This window comes from Camelus ferus, chromosome 10 (genome assembly GCF_009834535.1).
Source record: "Camelus ferus isolate YT-003-E chromosome 10, BCGSAC_Cfer_1.0, whole genome shotgun sequence".
Taxonomy (NCBI): domain Eukaryota; kingdom Metazoa; phylum Chordata; class Mammalia; order Artiodactyla; family Camelidae; genus Camelus; species Camelus ferus.
In genome coordinates this window covers 66751353-66774965 of record NC_045705.1, presented here as the reverse complement: position 1 = coordinate 66774965, position 23613 = coordinate 66751353, and the positions used below count along the sequence as shown (strand labels likewise).

At 39.8% G+C, this 23613-nt stretch overlaps 1 protein-coding gene across 10 annotated transcripts in view; it reads right to left on the bottom strand.

Annotated features, from left to right (window-relative positions):
- The window catches only part of C10H11orf80 (chromosome 10 C11orf80 homolog), a 65298-nt gene extending 51268 nt beyond the window's left edge, over positions 1-14030 (bottom strand). For 4 of the 10 annotated variants that reach the window (XM_032489929.1, XM_032489934.1, XM_032489932.1 and 1 more), the window contains exons 1-3: positions 13599-13751; positions 11468-11609; positions 5059-5112 (exon numbers count right to left, since the gene is read on the bottom strand). In XM_032489929.1, the coding sequence (XP_032345820.1) occupies positions 5059-5112; positions 11468-11609; positions 13599-13628 (226 nt within the window). In that variant the 5' untranslated portion in view covers positions 13629-13751. Of the gene's footprint in view, positions 1-5058; positions 5113-11274; positions 11353-11467; positions 11610-13472; positions 13752-13900 lie in introns of those variants that run through there. The other 6 variants (XM_032489939.1, XM_032489936.1, XM_032489930.1 and 3 more) reach the window with 6 other exon arrangements.
- Between the last annotated feature and the right edge of the window lie 9583 nt (positions 14031-23613).

The following is a 23613-nucleotide window of genomic DNA, read 5'->3' as shown; positions in this document are numbered from 1 at the left end:
TCAAATCAATGATTACAGCTTCCACTTTAAGAAACTAGGAACAGAAAAGCAAAAGAGACCCAAAACAAGCAGAAGAAAGGAAAGATAAAAGATGAGTCAAAAATCAATGAAACAGAATACAACAGAAAGAACATGATTCTAGCCAGACTGGTTAAGGAAAGAGAGAGAGTGAGTGAGTGAGAGAATAAACATAAATTACTAATAGCAAGAGTGAGAGAAGTGATACTGCTAGAGATTCTACGAGTACTGGAAGGATAATAAGGGTATATGAAGAATTTTATGCCAATAATTTAAACAACTTAGATGAAATGGACAAATTCCTTGAAAGATACAAACTAGCTACACTTACTCAAAAAAAAAAAATAGATAACCTGAATATCCCTATACTTACTAAACAAATTGAATTTGTAGTTAAAAGATTTCCCACAGAAGAAAATGAAGATGGCTTCATTTAATGAACTGGACCAAATATTTAAGGAAGAGCTAAGGTCTTCCATACAAACTCTTCTAGATAACTGAAGAACAGAAAATATTTCCCAACTCAATCTATGAAGTCAGCATTACTCTGATACCAAAATAAGACAAAATCATTATAAGAAAAGAAAACTGCAAATATCTCTTATAAACAGAGATGGAAGAATTCTTTTTAAAATGTCAGCAAATCAAAGCCAACAATGTATAAAAGGATAATACATCACGACCAACTGGGATTTATCCCAGAAATGCAAAGTTCGTTTAACATTTGAAAATCAATGTAATTCACCATATTGACAGACTGAAAAAGAAAAGTCAGAAATAGAAAAATCAAAACAGAGTTTCCTCCAGATATACGCCCAGGAGTGGGATTGCTGGATCATATGGTAAGTCTGTTTTTAGTTTTTTAAGGGCTCTCCATCCTGTTTTCCATAATGGCTGCACCAAACTACATTTCCACCAACAGTGCAGGAGGGTTCCCCTTTCTCAACACCCTCTCCCACATTTATTGCTTGTGGACTTTTTAATGATGGCCATTCTGCCTGGTGCGAGGTCATACCTCATTGTAGTTTTGATTTGCATTTATCTGATAATCAGCAATACTGATCATCTCACATGCCTATTGGCCATTTGCAGGTCTTCACTGGAGAATTGTTTGTTTAGGTCTTCTGCCCATTTTTTGATTGCGTTGGGTTTTTTTTCTGTTGTTGTTATTGAGCTATATGAGCTGTTTATATATTCTGGAAATTAATCCCTTGTCAGTTGCATCATTTGCAAATATTTTCTCTCATTCCATAGGTTGTCTTTCCATTTTGTTTATAGTTTCCTTTGCTGTGCAAAAGCTTACAAATTTAATTAGGTCCCATTTGTTTATTTTTGCCTTTATTTATATTGCCTTGGTAGACTGCCCAGGAGAATATTGGTACAATTTATATCAGGGAACGTTTTACCTATGTTCTCTCTAGGTGGTTTGTGGTCTTGTCTTATGTTTAAGTCTTTAAGCCATTTTGAGTTTATTTCTATGTATGGTGTGAGGGAGTGTTCTAACTTCATTGATTACATGCAGCTGTCTAGCTTTCCCAACACCACTTGTTGAAGGCACTGTCTTTTCTCCATTGTATATTCTTGCCTCCTTTATTGAAGATCAACTGACCATAGGTGTATGGGGTTACTTCTGGGCTCTCTATCCTGTTCCATTAATCCATATGTCTGAATATTTTTTAAATGATTGACTGTATTGACCAAAGAGTTAAATTATGTCAATAAACATGGGAATGAGGAGATATTTAAAATAAGATAAAAATAAGTAAAAATAATATGAATAGAAGAGGTAAAGACACAGTGAAATAAAGACCTGTAAATATTCCTTTTTTCATATTCCTCCATTTCATCACTCTCTTCTACCTTTTCTTTTCCTTCTTTTCTTCCCTAGAGTAAGGACATGTTAGGAAGTAGCTTCAAGGTCTGGGCAAGAAGGACAAAGTAAAACTATCACATTTAACCAAATAGATACTAATTATAGAATTAGTTCTACATAAATGGATACCTTATATATATAAATGGATACATAAATGGATTTCTACATAAATGGATAACTGTATGATGCAGGATAGTAGTACATATGTTAATATGAAGGAATGAGAATTTTTAAACACATAAGAATACCTATCTTAATGAGAATAATGGGAATTATTCTAATTGACAAAGGACCTCAAATCTGGTCTGAGGTATTTTATTCTAATAAGCAATTGGGAGTCATTAAGGAAGGACATAAAGCTATGTTTAAATTAATATATAATTTAACAAATAATAATTCTACACTATAAAAGCAGAATTAAGCAAAAATTTCAATTCGATAATGAAGAGAAAAAAAGATGTGCCCCCCGACCCCCACCAAAAAAAAAGCCAGAAATGTTAAGCTTGGAGAATTATGAGAATGTACATGTCACTGAAACGAATGGAAACTACACAGCAAGTTATCTTCAAGACAAAGAACCCTATTTTAGACATGTTGCATGTGATATTTCAGAGGAACCCTCTAATGGAAAAGTCTAATTGACAATCAAAGCCAGAAACACATTAGTGATAGGAGAGGAAAAAAAATAAATCTCATCAACATAGAAATGATAATTAAAGCTTTAAAAGTAGAAGCTATATGAAGTAAATATAGAATAATGATGCAGAATAATAAAGGGAAGAAAGGCATATTGGTGACTGAACTTTAGGGAATATTCTGTTACCAAAGAAGCACTATAGTACTTATCACACTGTATTTTATTATCAGAGCTACCTCTCCCTAAAACTTCCTTGTGGCAAGGTAGATGTTCAATTAAAGTTTACTGGACAAAAGTACAAATACTTAGGGACCAGAGAAGAAAGAAAATAAAAGAGAGAACATAAACCATTAGAGCGGTAAGAAAACGGAGGTAGCTTGATCATTACTAATCCAGCATAAATGAAATACCCAGAAATATGAACCTGTTTGTACAGTAACTGATCTGAAGTATTCCAGTCAGAGAAAAAGTACCTTGATAAAACTGATAGAACAGATTGAAGAGTAAGGAAAACTGAAGGTGAATGGTTCTACAACAGTATAGTTCCCCTAAAGAGAGAGCAGACCTTATTTTTGGCACTGAGAGAAGTCAACTGAGCAGTGAAGAAGACACGGTTAATAAATTGAATTCAGAGGCATACTATTAATTTTTTACAGATAGGCAATTCTTTAGCACCTGGAAATCTGATGGTTAATTAATCAGCCAGAGACTTCCTGATGAAGCTAATTAAATATTGTAAAGATTTGTGAATGGACCAATTTAAAGCAGTTTGCTAACAATGTTACAGGAATGCTAAATAAATAACAATAGTAATAAAGGCACAATTAATAGTATATAAGTCAACGAACTTTCGAGGTAGTCAACTCATGATTCTTAAAGTTGAATTCAAATTTCCTAAAAGTCTTAGAATTGGAGCAGACTCTCCAGGACAGTAAGCTGATTCTCCCTTTCTTCCAGGCATAGACTTTGGGGGGGGGGGGGAGCAGAATTAAATGATTAAAATATCTTAAATATGAGACTAAGGGGAGAAACCAAATTTATCATGTTAACCACTGTAACCCCTCTGTATCAAGCACAAAGCTCAGTGCATAGTAAATGCTCAATAAATCATCATTTTGATTACTACTACAGGGAGAACATTCTACGCAAGTCCCCACTGAATATGTTACGGAGCTAAGAACAAAAATCTCAATTTATTTCTTGTGTTATTACTTTTCCTCCACAATTACTGCTTTTAAATGTGTGCACACCAAACACAATCTAAACAAATTAGGATCACAGAGTAAAAAGCTGAGGTCTATTAAGAATCCAGGGTACAGACACCTGGAAGGTAGATTCAGCAGGCCAAGACAATTTCAAAGGCAAAAGGGAATACACCTGATCACCCTTAAATTAACAAGCAAGCACTTTTAAATCCCCATGCTTAAACTAAAAATTACTTCAAAAAAGAAATTTCAAAAAGTAGCACTGTTTCCTATATGTTTATGTCTTTAGAGTCAATCATCTTGTGAATTGCAAAAAATACTTTCTTCTTTTTCTTTGATATAAGGAAACTTTGGTTTATGCAGTAATTGAGTTGCTAGAAACTTATGTATGAATTAAAATTTAAATTCATTGTATTTTAAAAAGAATTAAGAAATCCTGCCATTTAAAAAAGTCCAATGGTAATAACTTTCACAAGCATTTATTTTATAGCATAACCTTCTAATTTTTTTTGGTTGTTTCTATATTTAATGCACAGCATATTTTCTTAAAGCAATAACAGATGTAAATTTGAAAAAAAAAAAACACCACAATCTATTTATATTCCCGATTTAGTAGGGGAAAGTTTCTTTTAAAAAATTATTTTGTAAAATTTGTAAGTTAACTACTCATTACAAAAAGACATGCCCATTGGATAATATTTACAAACCACTCCACCACAAAAGATAAAAATGAAAGCACAATGGCTCTCAGATCATTTTGGTCTCCTTAAAATAATGTTTGTCCTTTAGATTATTCTCAAGTCAAAGGGAATAACTTCTAAAACCAAGGTCACTGAAAACTCCTAAACCATACCAACTTTGGAATGTGGAAAACAGTATTAATACTAGCCAAAATCATTTACAGTAAAAGCATTCTCCATCCATTATTTCTTTGAGGTAGATGCGAACAAATACTTTACTTAAACTTTTATTTTACACCTGGGAAAATTTTGCCTGAAATTGTATAGAGAGAATTCAGAGAAGCTACATTGACCTAGGTATCTGATCTTAGGTCTATACAATTTTCCTTTATCTATGCAATTTTATAGATCATCTTTCAGTAGGACTTTCAGATAAATCACAGGATAAAATATTGCATGGAACATACGTATACTAAAAAAAAATTCACTGTTTATCTGAAATTCAAATTTCAGTAAGTGTCCTATATTTTTATTTGCTAAATCTGGCAACCTTATCTTTCAGTATATATTAAGTCTGTTTCAGAAATATACGAAACTTACTAACAGGAAGAGATTTAGTCTTGTGGAAGTTGGGTAATTGTTTACCTTTTAGGAACTTCTTCAGGACCAAGCCACCATAAATGCTTCCTGCAGAAGCAACTGTAAGAAATAGAATACAAAGAAGTATCACAAATAAAACAATTAAATGGATTTTATCTAAAGAATCACATGGGAGCCTGAAAGCACTGTTTATAGATACAGAACATTAAAAAGATGGCCACTATGAATTAATTCAGTAAAAATGGAGACACCAAAGAAGTATTAAGAGACTACAACAACTGTCTGGGGGCAGAGTAACTTTTTGGAAATGAGAACCAAATAGCAAGTCTTTTTATCTATAACAAACACCAGGGCTTCCCTTTTGGATATTACTATTGCTGATAGAAAAGGATCATAGGAAGACTGCAAACTGCTGCTAGTAACCAGAGTATACCATGCCAATAACCCATATTCTAGTATAAGATTCAATTTAAAATGTTGGCCTTTCTTTTAACCAAACTTTAACTCTACTACTTTTTAACTCCATAGACTTTACTCTTTATAGAAAATGCTTTACTAAACTACCAGGTAAGAATTCTCTGTACCTGGAGTTCTAAATCTGAACATTAGAAACCTAGAGCAATAATTCTTCAGAGGAGGAGGAGAAGGAGGGAAACAAGCACCTAAGAGGGGGAAAAAGATCAGAACCACCTGGAGGCTTTTTTCCCAAACAGAATATGCCTTCTCCCAGAGCGATGTGACCCCATAGTTAAGAATCTAAGAATCACTGCCATAGAAACCAATGGAAATGTGTCTGTCCCTCAAGAAATATGTATTCTTCATGCAGGGAAAAAAGGTTGAGAATCACTGAAATAAAGTGAAAGGCAATACGATTCTTCAAATATGCACTGTCCAATACAGTAGCTACTAGCTACATGAGGGTATTTAAATTTAAATTTAGCTAAACTAAATTAAATGAAAAATTCAGTTCCTCAGTCACACTAGCCACATTTCAAGTGCTCAACAGGCCAAGTGTGGCTAATGGCTACTGTACTGAATAGCATAAAGAACATTTCCGTCATCACAAAAAGTTCTATTGGCTAGCAATGAACTAGATCTCCAGATTTTTAGTAATTCTGGATAAATGATATATACTTCAAAAGGCTTGAGTTGAATTAGCATAGAACATTTAATAAAAAACAATTTTTTTTTTTTTACTTAGTGTTCCTCACAGGCATACGCTGGTTCTGACTTAAAGGAACGGGGTCACTGGGACAGGGATAGGAGGTGGGTGGCAGGCCTAATCTAGTGATTAGTAAGGAGCTAGAACATTAACAAGAAAGAAACCACAACGAGTACATCTCACAGTGTGTCCATGATGTTTCTCAGCTGCATATATCACACTGTTTCCTCTAACATCCTTTCTTAGTTTTAACAAGTATATCAACCGTTGTTGAAAATCAGTCACTTTGGGTGAACATGCACAGAGAGGACAATCATCCTGCCTGCTCCACACCTATGCAGCCCCAAATTTTCACCAATAACTCTAATCTGACTGAAGTAATAAAGTGCTATCCTTCAGATGCAAAGATCACAGAACACATATTTTTAAAGCAAAAGAATTCCACCACATTCTCTTTACAGAACAGAAGATAATTTTTTTTAAAAAAGCTATGAGGTCAAATGTGTTTGGAAATGCTATATACTATAGCCCATTTATACTATAGTTCATTTTTAAAGATTCACAGTCTATGCTGGCATATTAAAGGTTCTGAGAAGATCTAAAGTAACAAAACTCATTTGATTTTAACTAGCATACCCCAAGTTTAGATGACTGCAGAACTCCTTTCTTATAATTTATACAAACATCCTGTAGCATACTTCTGGGGAAACACTGCAATAATATTTGTTAAAGCCTTCAACAATTACTGATGGAAAAACTATACAGTCACCTCTCAGCTTCTCATAGATGGCTCATTCTAGTAATAAAATTTTCTGGTTTGTTGTGAGTTGCATTTTGTGCCTCTAAAAGAGATTTTGACGAACTAAGCCCCATTACTTGTGAATATGACCTTATTTGGAAATACCGTCTTCCCAGATTTTATCTGGTTAAGATGAGGACATACCGGATTAGGGTGGCCCTAAATCCAATTGGTGTCCTTATAAGAGGGCCATGTGATGACAGAGATAAACACAAGGGGTAACATTACATGAAGACAGAGGCAGAGATTGGAGCAATACATCTACAAGCCAAGAAACACCAAGGGCTTGCTGGCAACTACCAGAAGCTAGGAGAGAGGCATGGAATAGATTTCTCCCTCACAACCTCCAGAAGGAACCAACCCTACTGAGACCATTCTTTTGGACTTCTGGCCTTCATAACTGTGAGAGAATAAATTTACTTTCTTTTAAGCTACCCAATTTGTGGTACTTTGTTACAGCAGCCCTAGATGACTAATACATGGTTCTTCATTACCAGGTATTTCAGACCAATGACACCATTCCACACTTCCAGTAAAGACAGCAGATTGAACATACACATCTATTTTTACTCCGTCCTGAAATCTCAATAAAACAATAGAAAAAATGATATTTTTAAAGGAATAAACTCACAAAGATAGAGAATAAGGCACAAAGATGATTATAATATAATTATATAAACAAAAAAAAGCAGAAAGACTAGTGAGATAAGACTTAGGTCTCAAGACCTGAAAAACTGAATTACAAGCCAAAAATGGGGAAGGCTAAGAAACAACACAAATTATACAACAAAAATCCCCAAAGACACAAAAATGGCAGTATCAAGAACCTCTGGAAGTAGGGATGGGAGCCAAAATAAGGAGAGTCGGTTGAAAAAAATGAATTTAAGAAGTAGTCAGATCTTTAGATTCCCTCCTCCACTCAGCATTCTAGGGACTGGCCCTCACTAACTTCAGTGAGGGGTTGGGGAGAGACTATTCTTTGAAAAGACAAACATGGGTCTTTGGGCTGGGAACCAAAGTTGTACTAAAAACAAATGGACTGAGTATTTTTTCAATATGATTTTAAAATGGATTTTTTTTTTTGCTTTCCTTTTCTGGTATTTCATTGTTAGTGTAAAGAAATGCAACAGATTTCTGTATCCTGCACCTTGATGAATTCATTTATTAGCTCTAGTACTTTTTGTGTGGAGGCTTTAGGGTTTTCTACCATGTCAGTAGGAATAAACCTGACCAAGGAGGTGAAAGACTTATATGTGGAGAACTATACAAAAATGATTAAGGAAATTAAAGATACTTTTTAAAAAGTGGAAAGATATCCCATGCTCCTGGATTAGAAGAATTTATATTGTTAAACTAGCCATACCACCCAAAGCAATATACAGATTTAATGTGATCCCTGTCAAATTACCCAGGACATTTTTCAAAGAACTAGAACAAATAATCCTAAAATCTATACTGAATCACAAAAGACCCAGAATTGCCAAAGCAATACTGAAGAAAAGAATGAGGCTGGGGGTATAACCCTCCCAGACTTCAGACAATACTGCAAAGCTACAGTAATCAAAACAGCATGGTATTGGCACAAAAACAGACATATGGATCAATGGAACAGAACACAGAACCCAGAAATAACCCCACACACCTACGGTCAATCTTCAACAAAGGAGGCAAGAATATACAATGGAGAAAAGACAGTGTCTTCAACAAGTTGTGTTGGGAAAGCTAGACAGCTGCATGTAAATCAATGAAGTTAGAACACTCCCTCACACCATACATAGAAATAAACTCAAAATGGCTTAAAGACTTAAACATAAGACATCATAAACTTCCTAGTAGAGAACATAGGCAAAACATTCTCTGATATAAATTGTACCAATATTCTACTAGGGCAGTTTACCAAGGCAACAGAAATAAAAGCAAAAACAAACAAAAGGGATCTAATAAAATTTGTAAGCTTTTGCACAGCAAAGGAAACTATAAACAAAATGGAAAGACAACCTATGGAATGAGAGAAAATATTTGCAAATGATGCAACTGACAAGGGATTAATTTCCAGAATATATAAACAGTTCATACAGCATAATACCAACAACAATAAAAAAAAAACCCAACGCAATCAAAAAATGGGCAGAAGACCTAAACAAACAATTCTCCAATGAAAATATGCAAACGGCCAATAGGCACACGAAAAGATGCTCAGTATCACTAATTATCAGATAAATGCAAATCAAAACTACAATGAGGTATGACCTCGCACCAGTCAGAATGGCCATCATAAAAAGCCCACAAATGATAAATGCTGGAGAGGGTGTAGAGAAAAGGGAACCCTCCTACACTGTTGGTGGGAATGTAGTTTGGTGCAGCCATTATGGAAAACAGGATGAAGAGCCCTTAAAAAACTAAAAACAGACTTACCATATGATCCAGCAATCCCACTCCTGGGCATTTATCTGGAGGAAACTCCATTTCAAAAACATACATACCCCAATGTTCACAGCAGTGCTATTTACAATAGCCAAGACATGGAATCAACCTAAATGTCCATCACAGATAACTGGATAAAGAAATTGTGGTGTATACACACACACAAACACCCACAAACACACAATGGAATACTAGTCAGCCATAAAAAAATAAAATAATTCTATTTGCAGCAACATGGAGGGACCTAGAGAGTATCATACTAAGTGAAGTGAGTCAGAAAGAGAAAGACGAATATTATATATCACTTATATGTGGAATCTAAAAAAAATGACACAAATGAACTTATTTATAAAACAGAAACAGACTTACAGACATAGAAAACAAACTTATGGTTACAAGTGGGTAAAGGGGGTGGGGAGGGGTAAAATGGGAGTCCAGGATTTGCAGATACTAACTACTGTAAATAAAACAGATAAGCAGCAAGGTCCTACTGTATAGCACAGGGAATTATATTCAATATCTTGTAATAGCCTACAATGAAAAAGAATAGGAAAATGAATATATATTTGTATAACTGAATCACTATGCTGTAACCAGAAACTAACACTACATTGGAAATAGACTATACTTCAGTTTAAACAAATGAAAATAAAAGGAATACACTATCTTAAAAAACAAAAACAAATGGACTTAGTGAACATAAACAATGAATGCTGAGATACACAACCCCCTCCCTTACCCCTTAATCCCAGAATATTAGCAACCTGGTTTTTTATCCACCCGGTGAGAGATATACACATACATAGAAAAATCTCAAAGAATATATATTGAATGTTAATAATCATCTCAATGGGTGAGACTACTGAAGAGTCTCACTTTCCATAATATTTATTTCTGTAATGTTATAATGTTTTATGACAAGCACATACCACCCTTCCTCCTGCCAAAAAAATAATAAAAATAATTACATAAAGATCAGAGACAATAAAAAGAAGAAAAATGCCCCTTATACTAGATAGAACTAAAGAGGTCTATTAGGCTCAAAATGCCTATGGAACTCGGTTTCTTACCAAAAGCTACTGTGACTCAAGTCCTTTGCTTTGACTGAAATCAACCCTGCCATCTTGGCTACAGTTTATTGGATCAGAATCAATGCACAAACTATTACAACCATATGCAGACCAACATCACCCTAGCCATATGGCTAACCAACTTTCTCATGAATAGTGGGAACTCTGTCCAGTCAGAGAGGAGTTTATGCAGAGTAACAGCAAACCAAACTATCATACCTCTCTTGAGGATGTTTATTGCTAAGTACACAAAGAAAAGACAGGTCATTCCAGTTCAGGTGAGAAAACGTCTATAGAACCTAAAGTATTATTCAGTCTCAACTGGGACTCAAGGTGACTCTTTTAAGGCTGATAGGACAACTTCATTCCAAAGTATTTGTCAATAAACCTACACATACACAAACACATACCCCCAGAAAACCAGACAGACAAAAATGTTATCACTTCACAAGTTCAAGAAAATTAGTTGTCAGAGCCTCTCAATGCATCAGCGTTCCCTCAAGAATACAGACAAAAATGATGAAAGAGTAAGAGCCAAATGGAAGAGATAATGTATTTCCAAATTAACTGCAAGTTAGGACTATCAAAGTATGCACCATACATCATTTTATTTCTTTTCCTTTATTTTTTGGCTCTTTTCCAATTACCAAAGGCTGGACATGAAGGAAAGGAGAGATAAAATTCAATGTAATATAATTTGGCTGTGAAAAAGGAGGTTAAAACCAAGAGCAAGAGTGAGATTGTTTCTGAGCAACATGAACTTAAACCAATAAAATAAATACTCCTTTGATAAGACTCATTCTCACCTTTCCTGTATGACAGATCTGTAAGTCCATCACCAGATACTTATTTCATAATCATTTCAGTTTAACTATGGAACAACTCTGGAGTGATAACATGATAAAAGGTTACAACTAACTGAAAATTTTAAATAAATTATAACATAAATCATGACAAAACAAAGACAGAAATCAGTTATTTTTTTCTTCCTCCACTTACTAGTTGTTACACAATGAAGAGTATTTGCCTGGTGCTTAGAATTTAATGCTTCTATGGAAATCACTAGCTGTCCTTCTAGCAATGCTCCCTTTGATACTTCTGCTGTTTCACACTTCCAGCGAATTATTAAATATTTCAGTATCTGAAAAGGGCATAATTCAAAGAAAACAAAACCTTCTTTAGAAATCATGGTAATAACAAACTTGTATGATACAGTTAAATTAATAATTCTCATTTCCAAAAAATATCCTTGCTTGCAAAATGTCAGATTTACATTTGTTCAGAACAAAGCATTGTGTCTAAACAGAAATTGCTAGGGGAGTAAAATTAAAAGAGACAGTGAAATTCAATACAATGTCCAACAAGACAGGAAATGGAGACAAAAAAATTGCTTTATTCAAAGGATAAGTTCATCTGGAAATAATAATTTGGAAAAACTAAGTGGGAGTGTGTTGTTCCTGTTTCTTTCTCTCCCCAAATAAAAGCCAACATTAAGATTATGAATAAGAATGACATCTGCTTATGAATCATCTTTACCTCTCACTAAATCAACACTTCTGTGGGTCAGAATACTAGTTAAGAGCACTGGCTCCAGAGGCAGATGCCTGGGTTTGAATCCCTGATGAGCCATATTCTAGCATATAACTTTAGGCAAGTTACTTAACTTCTCCATACCTCAGCTTCCTCATCTATAAAGATGTGAACAAATCTACTACATGTGGCTACTGCTGAATGTAAGCCAAATAATATGTGCAAAATGCTTAACACATTGCCTAGCACATAGTAAATGCTTAACAAATATTAACTATGATTTCTAATAAACTCATCTGTAGTAAAGACTGCACACAGTACTTTAAGTTGGACAGGTCTCCACGATGTCCTCAAAAAACATTTACTCTTAATGAGACAAATTTAAGGTAAAACATATTGTATTTAATTCTGATTACTATTTATGAAAGTAGACTCATTTCGACACTAAGGTCCCATAGCGGAATTTTTACTACTCCTTTTTTAAAAAGGCAGGGAGATCCTAGTATAAGAATTTGGGAACTAAGATCTTAATTTGTACCAGTTTATAAGGACGGTTTCCATGCATTTCTACAGTCTAACACTTTCCTTCACACATCCTCCGACTTACTGTGCTCCCTGTTAAGATTTTTCCCGCAGTTTCTTTCTCCATAATGAGAGAGCAGTTGGGAAAAGAACACTGGCTTGTGAGTCAGAAGCTCTGGGTTCTATCCTAGCTTCTGTCATCTGTAAAATCTAATTCTCCAACTTTCCTTGATAACAAAGAAGGCAGGAAAACTGGGAGAACTCGAGGTGCCTTCAGATCAATCCGTTATGGCTGGCCTATGATTCTATTTTACCTGTCTAGTATCCCTTACGAGGTCAGTACCTAAGAATTCAATTAGGTAACGACTGTGAAAACACTATAATGAACAAAGGTGGCGAGTTGGTGCCAGGTGTTTAGTCCCACCCTCCGGAGCCGAAGAGACCTCCAGACTGCGGTCTGTGTTAGCTGGATTTGTGAGGACCCCGAACCGCAGCCTTTCATCACCTAGATGCTGTAGGAGCTGGGCCAGGAACCCACTCCACACCTCGGTTGACCCAAGGGCCCGAAACAGCTTTCCCTCGTTCCCATTGTGCACCGGTTGGCTCCGACGCCTCCACCCCACCACGGTCGCCCATTCCCTTCTTTCTGTGCGCCCATCCAGCACCGGGCGGGTCCTCCTGGACTGGCGTCCAGGCTTGAACCTGGGCGCCCACTAAGGTTTGGCAAACACTCAACTTCCCGAGCCTGGGTTTACCCGGCGGTCACGTGGGGGCGGTGCCAGCTTCTCCGCGTGGGCGACCCGGCCGCTCAGCCGACCGCCGCGCCCTCAGCTGAGGAAATACTCCGCACCCAGCAGCCCAAGGGTTTTACCGCCTGAGCGCTCCCACGCCCCACGTCTCATCTGCTCCTCACACCCCTGCGTGGGATAGGCTACCCTTCACCGAATCCTATCATTCCTGAACCTTCATTCTCCCCTTCAGGCAACGCCAATCCCCTCTGCCCAAACTTCGCGACCTCCTCACAAGGCCAGTCTCCTCAAAGTGTCTTTCTCTGCTTTCTGTCCATTCCTGGCATCACCTCGCAGATGGCCGCGGCCGTCCCTTCCATTCCTCGCGGGGAGCAGCAGCGACGGCCACTAGCGGGTCGCCAACCAAGGATTCGACCTTCGACCACCGCCCGCGCCCACGCCCGGCCGCGCGACACTGCCCTTTCCCGCCCGCGCGCGCGACCGCCCCGCCCACCGGCCCGCTGCGCCTGCGCACTCGGCGCCGCCCCGCCCCAAAGCCGCCCCAAAGCCGCCCCAAAGCCGCCCCAAAGCCGCCCCAAAGCCGCCCCAAAGCCGCCCCAAAGCCGCCCCAAGCGGCCACACTATCCGAGACCTGCTCGGAATGGTCCGGAGGGTTCCGCAGCTTCGGCGGCCCGTGGGCGGATGGCGGGGCGGGCCGCGGGGTTAGGGAGACCCCGCAGGCGGCGACCGAGACTGGAGGCGATCAGGAATGAGGCCAGGCTACGACTCCTCCTTCCTCCCGAAAGAACTTTCCCACGGTACCGCGGAGGTGCAGCCCTCAGCTCTCTGCCTCCGCCCAGAGAGGGGCTGCTGGTGCCAGGTGCGGGATCCCAAGCCGGTTTTTGACCCCCAAAGCAGTCTCACCTCCTGTGGGGGCTGCCCCAGGTGCCCCAGGCCAACCTCTGGTTCCTAGACTTCGCAAATTAAAAAACAGTTAAGCCTGAATTTCAGATTTTAAAAAATCAAAATCATACATGTATTATTTGGGACATGTGTATACTAAAAAGATTATTCATTGATCTGAAGTTCAAGACTGGGCGTCTTGTATTTTGTCTGGCAACCTGTCCCAAGCAGGTCCCCAGCTTAATCCCAGGGTGCCTAGCCAGCCCCAGGCAGGATCTGGAAGGGAGCAAGCCCCCTCCCCAGGGATAGGCCCCTTTCCCCACGTTTGACTCTGCATTAAATATGCCAAGGGCAGGAGCTGGCGTTCTTAGTCTCTAGCTAACAGGAGAAGCTCTGGGGTTTTCCAAGAGTGTTCCCAACTGATAGGAAAGTACGAGACTCCAGCTGCTAAACTCTGGACTGTTCAAGGAGAGTGAAAAAGGCTTGAACCCAAACTCATGGTTTGACAGCTGGTTCCTCAGGCATCCAAAAGAAAACTGGTGAGAGAGAGAGTCCTGCCTGGCAAAGAGTTGCCCAAGGAGAAGGGTGGGGCAGGGTGTTGGCTGCTTTCCTTCAGGGAAAATTCTTCCACCCCAGCTCCAAGAAGCCAGGACTAAACAGGACAGGCAGGGAGCTGGCAGGGTGCCTGTCCAGTACACAACCTCGGTGCTACTCCGGAGAACGTGTCTACTGAGACCTGAATCATAGTTTTCTGGATCTTTGCTCTGCACTGTTGACCACCCTCCCCATCTCTGTTGCAAACAGGTAGACCTTTTGGAGAAAGCTGGGTTTTACTTCTGGAAAATTCCTCATAATACCATCTCAGACTTGATAAGAGAGCTGACACATGAGGAATCATTGGAACCTTCCTCTCCCTTTCACTCTCTTCTCTATCTGGTGTTCCCCTTAGGAAGGGGAGTTGCCAAGGAGAAGGGAGCTAACATTGATAACTGCCTACCTGTTGATGGATACCACTGGTTCTTTATGTAAATTTTTTTCACTCTCACGAGTATCTTGTGAGATAATTGTTATCGTTACAATTTGATAGGTGAGAAACCAAGGTGCTGAAGACATCTCTTTGAAGTATTTCCCATGGAGAGTGTTGACTCAGCAGAAAATGCCCCACCTTGAGGATGGCATTGGGAAGGACCAGAGAAGAAACTGCTGCCAACGTAGAAGTACTTCAGATGAGTTGGTTTTGCCGGCTTCCAGCCCTTGTCCTTGGACACAGTGAGCCTCAGGAATGAATACACAGTGGAACACCCAACACCATTCTAGAGGCAGGGGAGGCCTAACAGAGGTGGCCAGGAACACCGCCGCCCTCCCTATCAGATGTAGGCAGGAGTGAGGAAGGGAGCCTGTCACCTGAGGGCCTGCCATCAGGACTTCCATCGCATGAACCATTGTAGTCAGCAAAGTTTGATGCAGGCTTGACGTTTGAGGGACACCTAGTCTGTGTTAAGTGGTCTTCACCTCTCTGTATGTATCTTAAGTCATCCTTCCAACCTCATAAGGGAAGTGTTATCGTTGTTTTTTAAATGATGAAAATGAAGTTCCAAGAAGAGGTTGTATGACCCTGAGTTTGTAAAATGGCAGAGCCAGAACCTGGAATAAAAATCTCTTAACCATTCTCTGCTTCCTCACAGCTGCCCAGTGCATCTCCCAAGTGGATATGACCTACCGGTGTGTCTCAGAGTTCTGGAGTGTGGGAACATTAACCTTACCATGAGAAGCCAACCCCCTAAGACAGTGAACTCCAATACCCTTATCGCCCTACAAACTAAGGCTTGAATGAACCACAGCTCCCACCCTTCTTTCACCCATCAGTGTGTGCCCCCATCCTGTTTGGGGTCCAGTAACTAAAATACTATTGGACTGACTCCACATTATTAAAAGGGTTTTTACTCAGACCCCATGCTCAGAGCAATAGCGTGTTTGAGCCAGAAGGGACTTTAGAGGTTATCACTGATCTTCAACAAATGGAGAAATTTGAGGCCCAAAGAAATTAAATGACCTGTGTAAGGTTAAGGTCACCTTAGTCAACCAGGTCAACCAAGGAGCCTTTAGATGCCGCTCTAAACGTTTTCAGCCCCGACATTCAGGGTCTTATTAGCAGGGTCTTCAGGGGCCAGTTCTCCCCAGTCTTTAGACTGAGTGGCATATTGATTCTGCTTGCATTCCTACACCTCCCTCAGGATTTGGATTATTGTTGTACGCCCACTTTGGGTATCCTGTTTATTCTGAGAAGAAATCCCCTGTCTGGCCCACCTGAAGAGCCCCAAATTGATTCTGACCCAACCCCAAGAGTTTGAGTGGCACCAGAACATCCTAGGGAATGCTACCAGGTGAACAGTGACATTTTAGGGACTGTTGAGCTGTCTTTCCCTTTTGAATGTGCCCTGTGTACAGCATTCCTGGCTGCTTCTTAGGAGCTGCCTTGTTCTCAGGCTCTCCTAGAACATTCAAAGGCCCTGAAGAGATGACCCTAGGAAGTTAGGTGGAAAATATCCCCAAGGTCCCCCTTATTAGGCTGTTGCAAAACTAAGTCCATTTGTGGAGTTTGTTTCCCCCGGGAAACTGAAAAGAAACTGTTTCCCATATAGACAATAGGAAAGGGTTAAACTGCTTCTCTTGGGTCCTGAGCCAAGTCTGTCCCCCACCAGTTCCCATAACCGGGTTTCCTGAAATGGAGCAAGTCCCAGGTGCCTCTCCACTAATCACATCCCTGGAAATGGGGCCAGGAAGCTCAGATTAGCTCATCCCTTCACCTTCTCGAGGCCTTCTCCACCTGGAGCACAGAATCTGGGGCAGCTTCACGACTCACCTCCCTCTGCTTTCCTATCAGGGGTCAGACAGGGATGTTCTCGCAGAGGAATATTAGGTTATGGGGGCACTAGAGGCCACAGGGGTACTGACTTTTGTGCCAATTCTTGAACTGCAGCAAAGGAAAGATTCTCCCCTCAAGACAATACCAATATTCATATAACTAGAGTATTTTCTTCTTCACCTCCATTCCCTATGTTTTCTTCCTCTCTTTAGAATGACTGACTGTGATACTGGGTAGCTTCCTGTTTTTCCTGGCCAACAATCACCCTTTGCACAGAGACTCTTATTTCTCATCCAACCAATAGCAGGTTCTGGGGCCAGCCCACGAGAGAGCATTCTTTTTCTGCTAGTGTCCAGTTTCTTGTCTTCCTAGATAACTAATAAAATCTATATCACCAAGTGCTTCTGCTCTCTGTAATTGGCTTTTTAACTTTCTCTCTAGGCAGGGCTCGCTTTGTCCTGCCAGCTAGTGTCCACCGGAAAGGAAGTATTCTTTGTGGCAGTGAAGACTTGGGAATGGAAACAGCAGTGTAATCTGTTCACATATGGCCAAGTAAATCTATTGATTCAAAGACCAGCTGATCAACTTCATCTGAAAGACAAGCAGGCTGTCTAGGATAAAGATTCGTCTTCTAGAGCTTCATGAGAGAGGGCGCTGGCTCCATGTGGTCAATCTTGGTTCAATCTTTGTATGATTACAGTACTCTAAAGTATTTTTCCAGGAATGTTTGTGTATGAAGTCTTTAAAGCTACTAATATGGAACATTCGTTGAGCTTATTTTTCACTAATCTCTAAAGATGACTTGATTTTCACCCATTTGAGTTTTCAGGCCACTTCTATGTTCTGTTTTCCCAACTTTCATTCTCACCAGTTGAGAAGAGGCTGTGGGAGCAAAAGTCTAAAAGGGTCAGGATGTCTGAATTCTTTTCCCCTTTTACCACATACTTTAGGTGTTATGTTCTAGTTTTCAACAACTAAAATAGGGAAATTCTCCCAGGAATATGGTTAAAATAACATCTGTGAAACAATTTGAGAGTTTTAGAATCTTTAAATTAGAAGGAATCTTAGAAGTCATTCTATCTGGTACCTCCCAACCAGAGGAGCAATATTTTTTCCAATTCATTTCCTTTAACTCCACCCCTCCTCCTGAATAGCCAGCCTCTCTCTACCTCCTTCCTCAACCTCTTCCTGATATCCACAGTAGAGAATTGATCTAGTTTGCATATTTTGTTTATTTAAGATTGGGAAACACCTCCCTAATTTCATGCAGTAGTCATTCCAGCTGCCCTGACAAGTTGGTATCTAGCTTTTACTTGAATTGTTGAGTTTCCTTGAATGGACAAATTTACTTGAATTGTTGGGGAATTTGCCACTTCAAAGGAAACCCATTCCAGATTTGGACAGCCATAGTTTGGTAGAGTTTTTCATTACATTGAACTCAAATCTCCCCCACTTTATCTTTCACGCATTGGTCCTACCTCTGCCCTTTGAAACCACAGAGAATCCATCCAATCCCTTTGTAAAGGGTAGAGGAGAAACCCAGGACTGTTACTACGAACTTGCCACAGGGGTTCAGACCCGGCCTGGATGACTGTATTACAGATCTCCTTTGCTCTATAGACCAGTTATGTTCCTAGAATGTTGTATAAACCCAGTTTTGTGTGAATCAGATCATTTTAAACATACTGGGAAACTGACCGAAAGAAACCCTGTTATCAGTTCTTTCATTAACTGAAGAATCCTTTTGTAATGCAAATAGTCTTCCCAATTAATCTTTTTATCTTTTGCAAAGCTAGACTTTCATATGTTATGTTTTATTTAAGGGAAGATTTGCCTACAAAACAAGTAAAATAATGACAGTAGCAATAGCTAACATTTATTGAGCCCTAAGCTGGCACCAGGTGTGTATTATGTAATTTCTCACCACAACGTCCTTTAAAATGAACCCCTATTTTCAGGAGAAACTGAGGTTTAGAGAAGTTAAATAACTTGTCCAAGATCACGCAATGAGAAAGTGACGGCCCAGAATTTCAACAAGGTCACAAGACTCTGGAACCTTGTGTCTTCACTGCCAGGAAGTTTCAGATGCCAGTAATAGTTGAAATGACCAGCTCCTAGCTATGTGCGACAGCACAAGTAAATCAGGCTATGATACAGAAAACTGACCTGAGAGTTCTGCGGCTTCAAAGATGTACACAGAATCTCCTCTTTTTTGGGTTCTGGCACTATAGGTTTCCTAGCACAACTCACATTTTCCAGTGCAATTTGATCAAGGAACCCCAAAGACATCCCTTCAGCTACTAGTATTAAGCAGATGCTGCCAAAATTTATTTCAAGTATGTGGTTATCATCAGACATTTTTTTCAAGGGAGTCTGTATTCCCAGAAGTTTGTGGTACAAGCTTCTTAGAAAAAAAAATTAATTCATTACTGACAGGTAAAATCAAAAGCACTAAGAATCATGGTTGATCCTCACCTGTTCCTAGGTGGGCTGGAACCATTAAAATGACTTTAGGGCCCAGTTTTTAATGGTGTTTCAGTTTGCAAGTTAAAAATAGTTTGGGAGGGATGATCCATAAATAAGTACTGTTTTGAATCCAAACTGGACAAAGATAAATGGATGTAATACTTCTGTGTCCTCAAATCAGTTCCAGTTTCTCCAATTTAGTCAACAACAGCATGCACTCAAGACATTGTTCAGCTCAGAACACATCCCTCCAGACTCCTAGAACCCCAGACTTTTCTACACTGCATAAGGCAGCTCCAGGTCGGACTCGTCTGTCCTCCGGCCCCTCCTCCAGCCACCCACCATCAGAAGACCCCATTTGACTTAAGACTTTATCTTGGCTCATCTGCAGACTTTTGCTTTTAAATACATACTCATTCTTTGCAAATCATGTCTAAGTTGATGTTACACTAGCCTCCCGGTCCACAGTAGTCTCAGAAAATCAGGTCAGTCCTTGTAAGGCACTGGAGCTCCCCTCGCAAGCCCACATTTCTGACCTTTACTTGTACAGCAGACTTGTTTATAATCTCAAGTCATAGACTTAGATGAAGAAATTTGTAATTTTCTGTATTTCTCAACCTAGCTCTTCAGCTCCCATTTCTAGTAGTGGAAGAAAAATAATAAAACTTGCCAATTCAAGACAACTCAGTCATTTCAAGTTTTAAACTCAGCCTTTTAGGATTCTCCTCTCAACCCCCTTCTCCTCACCATGTCCTAGTTTGGGGTTTATGTCTTATTCTGACATCAGGGAAGGGGCCTCAAGATCAGGTACCATGTTCTGTCTCTCTTGCCTAATTGATAAAGTGCAGCTTCCTCCACTTGGTCTCGACCATTGGGCTGTATCCTCACTGCATCTGCTGCAGAGTTCTCTGGCAAGTGGAACCTCTGGTCCTGGTGTAGACAAAGAGCAGTGATTGCTTCATGGGGACTCGGTGGCTCCCACTTTCACTCTTCCTGGTACATCTGAGCCTCCATCTGGTCCCCGCCTTGGGTCATGTATCCCTTAGCCTCCACTGTGGAGTTCTCACTCCCTCACTCCCTCACTCCATAGCAGTCCCCACAGACACCCAGTTCTCAGCTTTCTCTCTTATCCTCGACTCAGGGGCTGGGCACTGAGGAACTTTTCAAATTTCCTCCAAAGGTCAAGGAGCCAAGGAGACTTGGGCTCAAGGGGTGAGAAGGCTGGGCATGGTGAGGAGATGGAATTTATCTCAGACCTACTTTGCCTACACAGGTGACATTGCCACTTCTGCTCTGTGACAGTTGCCCTTGTTAGCACAGGGTACTTTGAAAGGCTGTGTCTCCTCAGAGTTCCAGGAATGAAATGGAGCATAGGCCCCTTCTGACTGTTGTTTGGTGGTCAGACAGAAAACAAAGCCCCGTAGTTGCATCTAAACTCTCCTGCTCTCCTTCCCCAGTCCTTTTCAGTTCTGCTCCAAGCCCAACAAGGATTATATTTTCTGTGTGGAGGGGGGAAACTCACATGTTCTTCCCAGTTTGACAGTTGATGGCATAAACCCTGAGCTTTCGGTCTATCAGGTTCTGCTTCTTGACATTTAAAAGGAAGCTTCTATACTGACAGGCATATGTAGAATAGATAAACAAGATTACACTGTATAGCACAGGGAAATATATACAAGATCTTGTGGTAGCTCACAGTGAAAAAAAAGTGACAATGAATATATATGTGTTCATGTATAACTGAAAAATTGTGCTCTACATTGGAATTTGACACAACATTGTAAAATGACTATAACTCAATAAAAATGTTAAAAAATAAAATAAAATAAAAGGAAGCTTCTGAAAAAAAAAAAAAACCCTCTCAAGAAGCTAGCTCTTACAATTTAAAAAAAAAAAGAGAAGCTTTCAAGGACATCTTCTCCACAATAGACTTTATAAGGTCTAGTTAAGAGTTCAAAAACCAAGACTTTGAGAGGGAGGGTGTAGCTCAGTGGTAGAGTGCATGCCTGGCATGCACCAGGTCCGAGTTCAATCTCCAGTACCTCCATTAAAATAAATAACTAAATAAACCTAACTACCTCCCCCTACCCTCCCCCCAAATCCTAGACATGTCATTTCACCTGTGAATATTTCAGTAGTCATCTTCAAACATAAGGACTGTATATGTGTGTGTGTGTGTGTGTATATATATATATATATTTTAAAACCTTAAACAAACATTTGTTTCATTAAACAAACAAACAAAAAACACCAAGACTTTCATTCTGATGTTCTGTATTGTCCCTGTGCAGAGGGCAGTACATCTGGAAAGCTCTTGCTGCTGCTTAAGTGATGGGGGACAGACTAAGGGTTAAAGAAATGAAAAACACAGTGTTTGGTATGAAAACATCTAGTTTCATCTGCTCACAACAAGGAATCACCTTCTTTCCCAAGGTCTTTTCTGTTATTCATTGATTTATTACACAGATATCTACATGCCTGTTCTGCCAGGGATAACACTGTGAAATGGATGTCCTCTCTTCCCTCACTGAGCTGCACGCTCTAAGAGGGACACAACCAATGGGAAGTGATGATCCAGTAAGGAGTGATGCCAGAAAGCCCCTGTCACAGACTTGGAAGCGACGCCGAAACTGAGAAAAGGCTGAGTAAACTTTAGGTGGATGGAAGAGGAAGATTCTAGCCAAAAGGAATATCAGGTTCAAAATCCCACAAGCATGGGAAAAACTCCAATAGTTTCCTTATGTCTAAGACATAGACTGTCAAAGTGAGGAGTGGTGAGAAATGAAGCTGGAGAGGTAAGCAGGGCATGTAAATTCTGTTAAGAACTTGAGATATGATTCCAAAGGCACTGGGGAGCCACTGAAGGGTTTTCAGCAGAGGAGTGATCTGTTAGATTGTTGTGTTAAAAAGACCACTCCAGCTGAAGAGATGTGGATCAGATGACCCAGGAACAATATGTAGAATGAGAAAAGGGCCTAGAATAAAACATCATCACTGATAATAGCAACAACAGAATTACTTGACAAGCAGAAAAGGAACTTACAAAAGAAACAAAGGAGAGACCACAGGGGTTGAAGGAAAACCAGGAGAGGGTGGCCACCCTAAACCAAAAGAAGAACACTTCAAGAAGCAGACACAATTAGAGTCAACTGCTGCCAAGAGGAACAGTAAGCTAAGCAATTGGAAATTGACACTGTATTTAGCAATAGGATTATTGACAGTTTGTTGGAGGAGGCTTTAGAGGAAAAGTTATATTGTATTGGATCAAATCAATGGCATCAGTGCTCATCTATCCCCTCACTTACCATCTGTCTCTAAACTGATGTCTTCCAAATGTATATCTTCAGTCCAGACCTCCTCTTTGAGCTCCACACCCAGATACAATTGACTACTCAGTATCTCCAAGACCAACAGTCTCTCTATTCAAACCTCATCTCAGCAAATGATACCTCTCTTCTTCCACCTACAGCTAGTAGGTGGCAAAACTTGGTTTTAAACCCAGGAATCTGACTCCAAAATTGATGCTTTTAATGACTCTGCTATACTCCCTCTCTAGCAGAGGGGAAAGAACATCTTAGGAATCAGAAGACGTGGTGTCTCTATCATGAACTAACTTTGTGTGCTCAGGCATTCACTTAAATGTCTGAAGATCAGTTTGCTCATCAATCAGATGAGAATGAGAATGCCTACCTTATGAGTCTTTTAAAAAGATTATGAAATGCTGAAAAGGGTAATTCACTATACACAAGATATCATGCTAATCATGAGACCTAGTATCCTTGTCTTCCTGTTGGGTCACAATCTAAGAAGCTGTTGTGGAGACCCCCGTTTCCCATAGCCTGTTCAGCAGCAGAAGTTTGTCTAATTCTCATGCCATCAGCTTCAACATCGCTGACCAAGTCTCCTTGATGACGAACAGCACACCTTGGTGCTCCCTTCCCCCTGAACACACTCACTACTACCTCTGGGAACAGCTGCAGCTCATGCCCTCACTTCTTTAATTTTGTTGCCCAAAGAAGTGACTGTTGAAAAATACATAGCCTGAATTACAGCAAATGGTGAAGTGCACCCTGGAAGGCCAAGTTTCATTTTGGTGGTAGAATCACTGTTCCAGTTTACAGTGGAATATG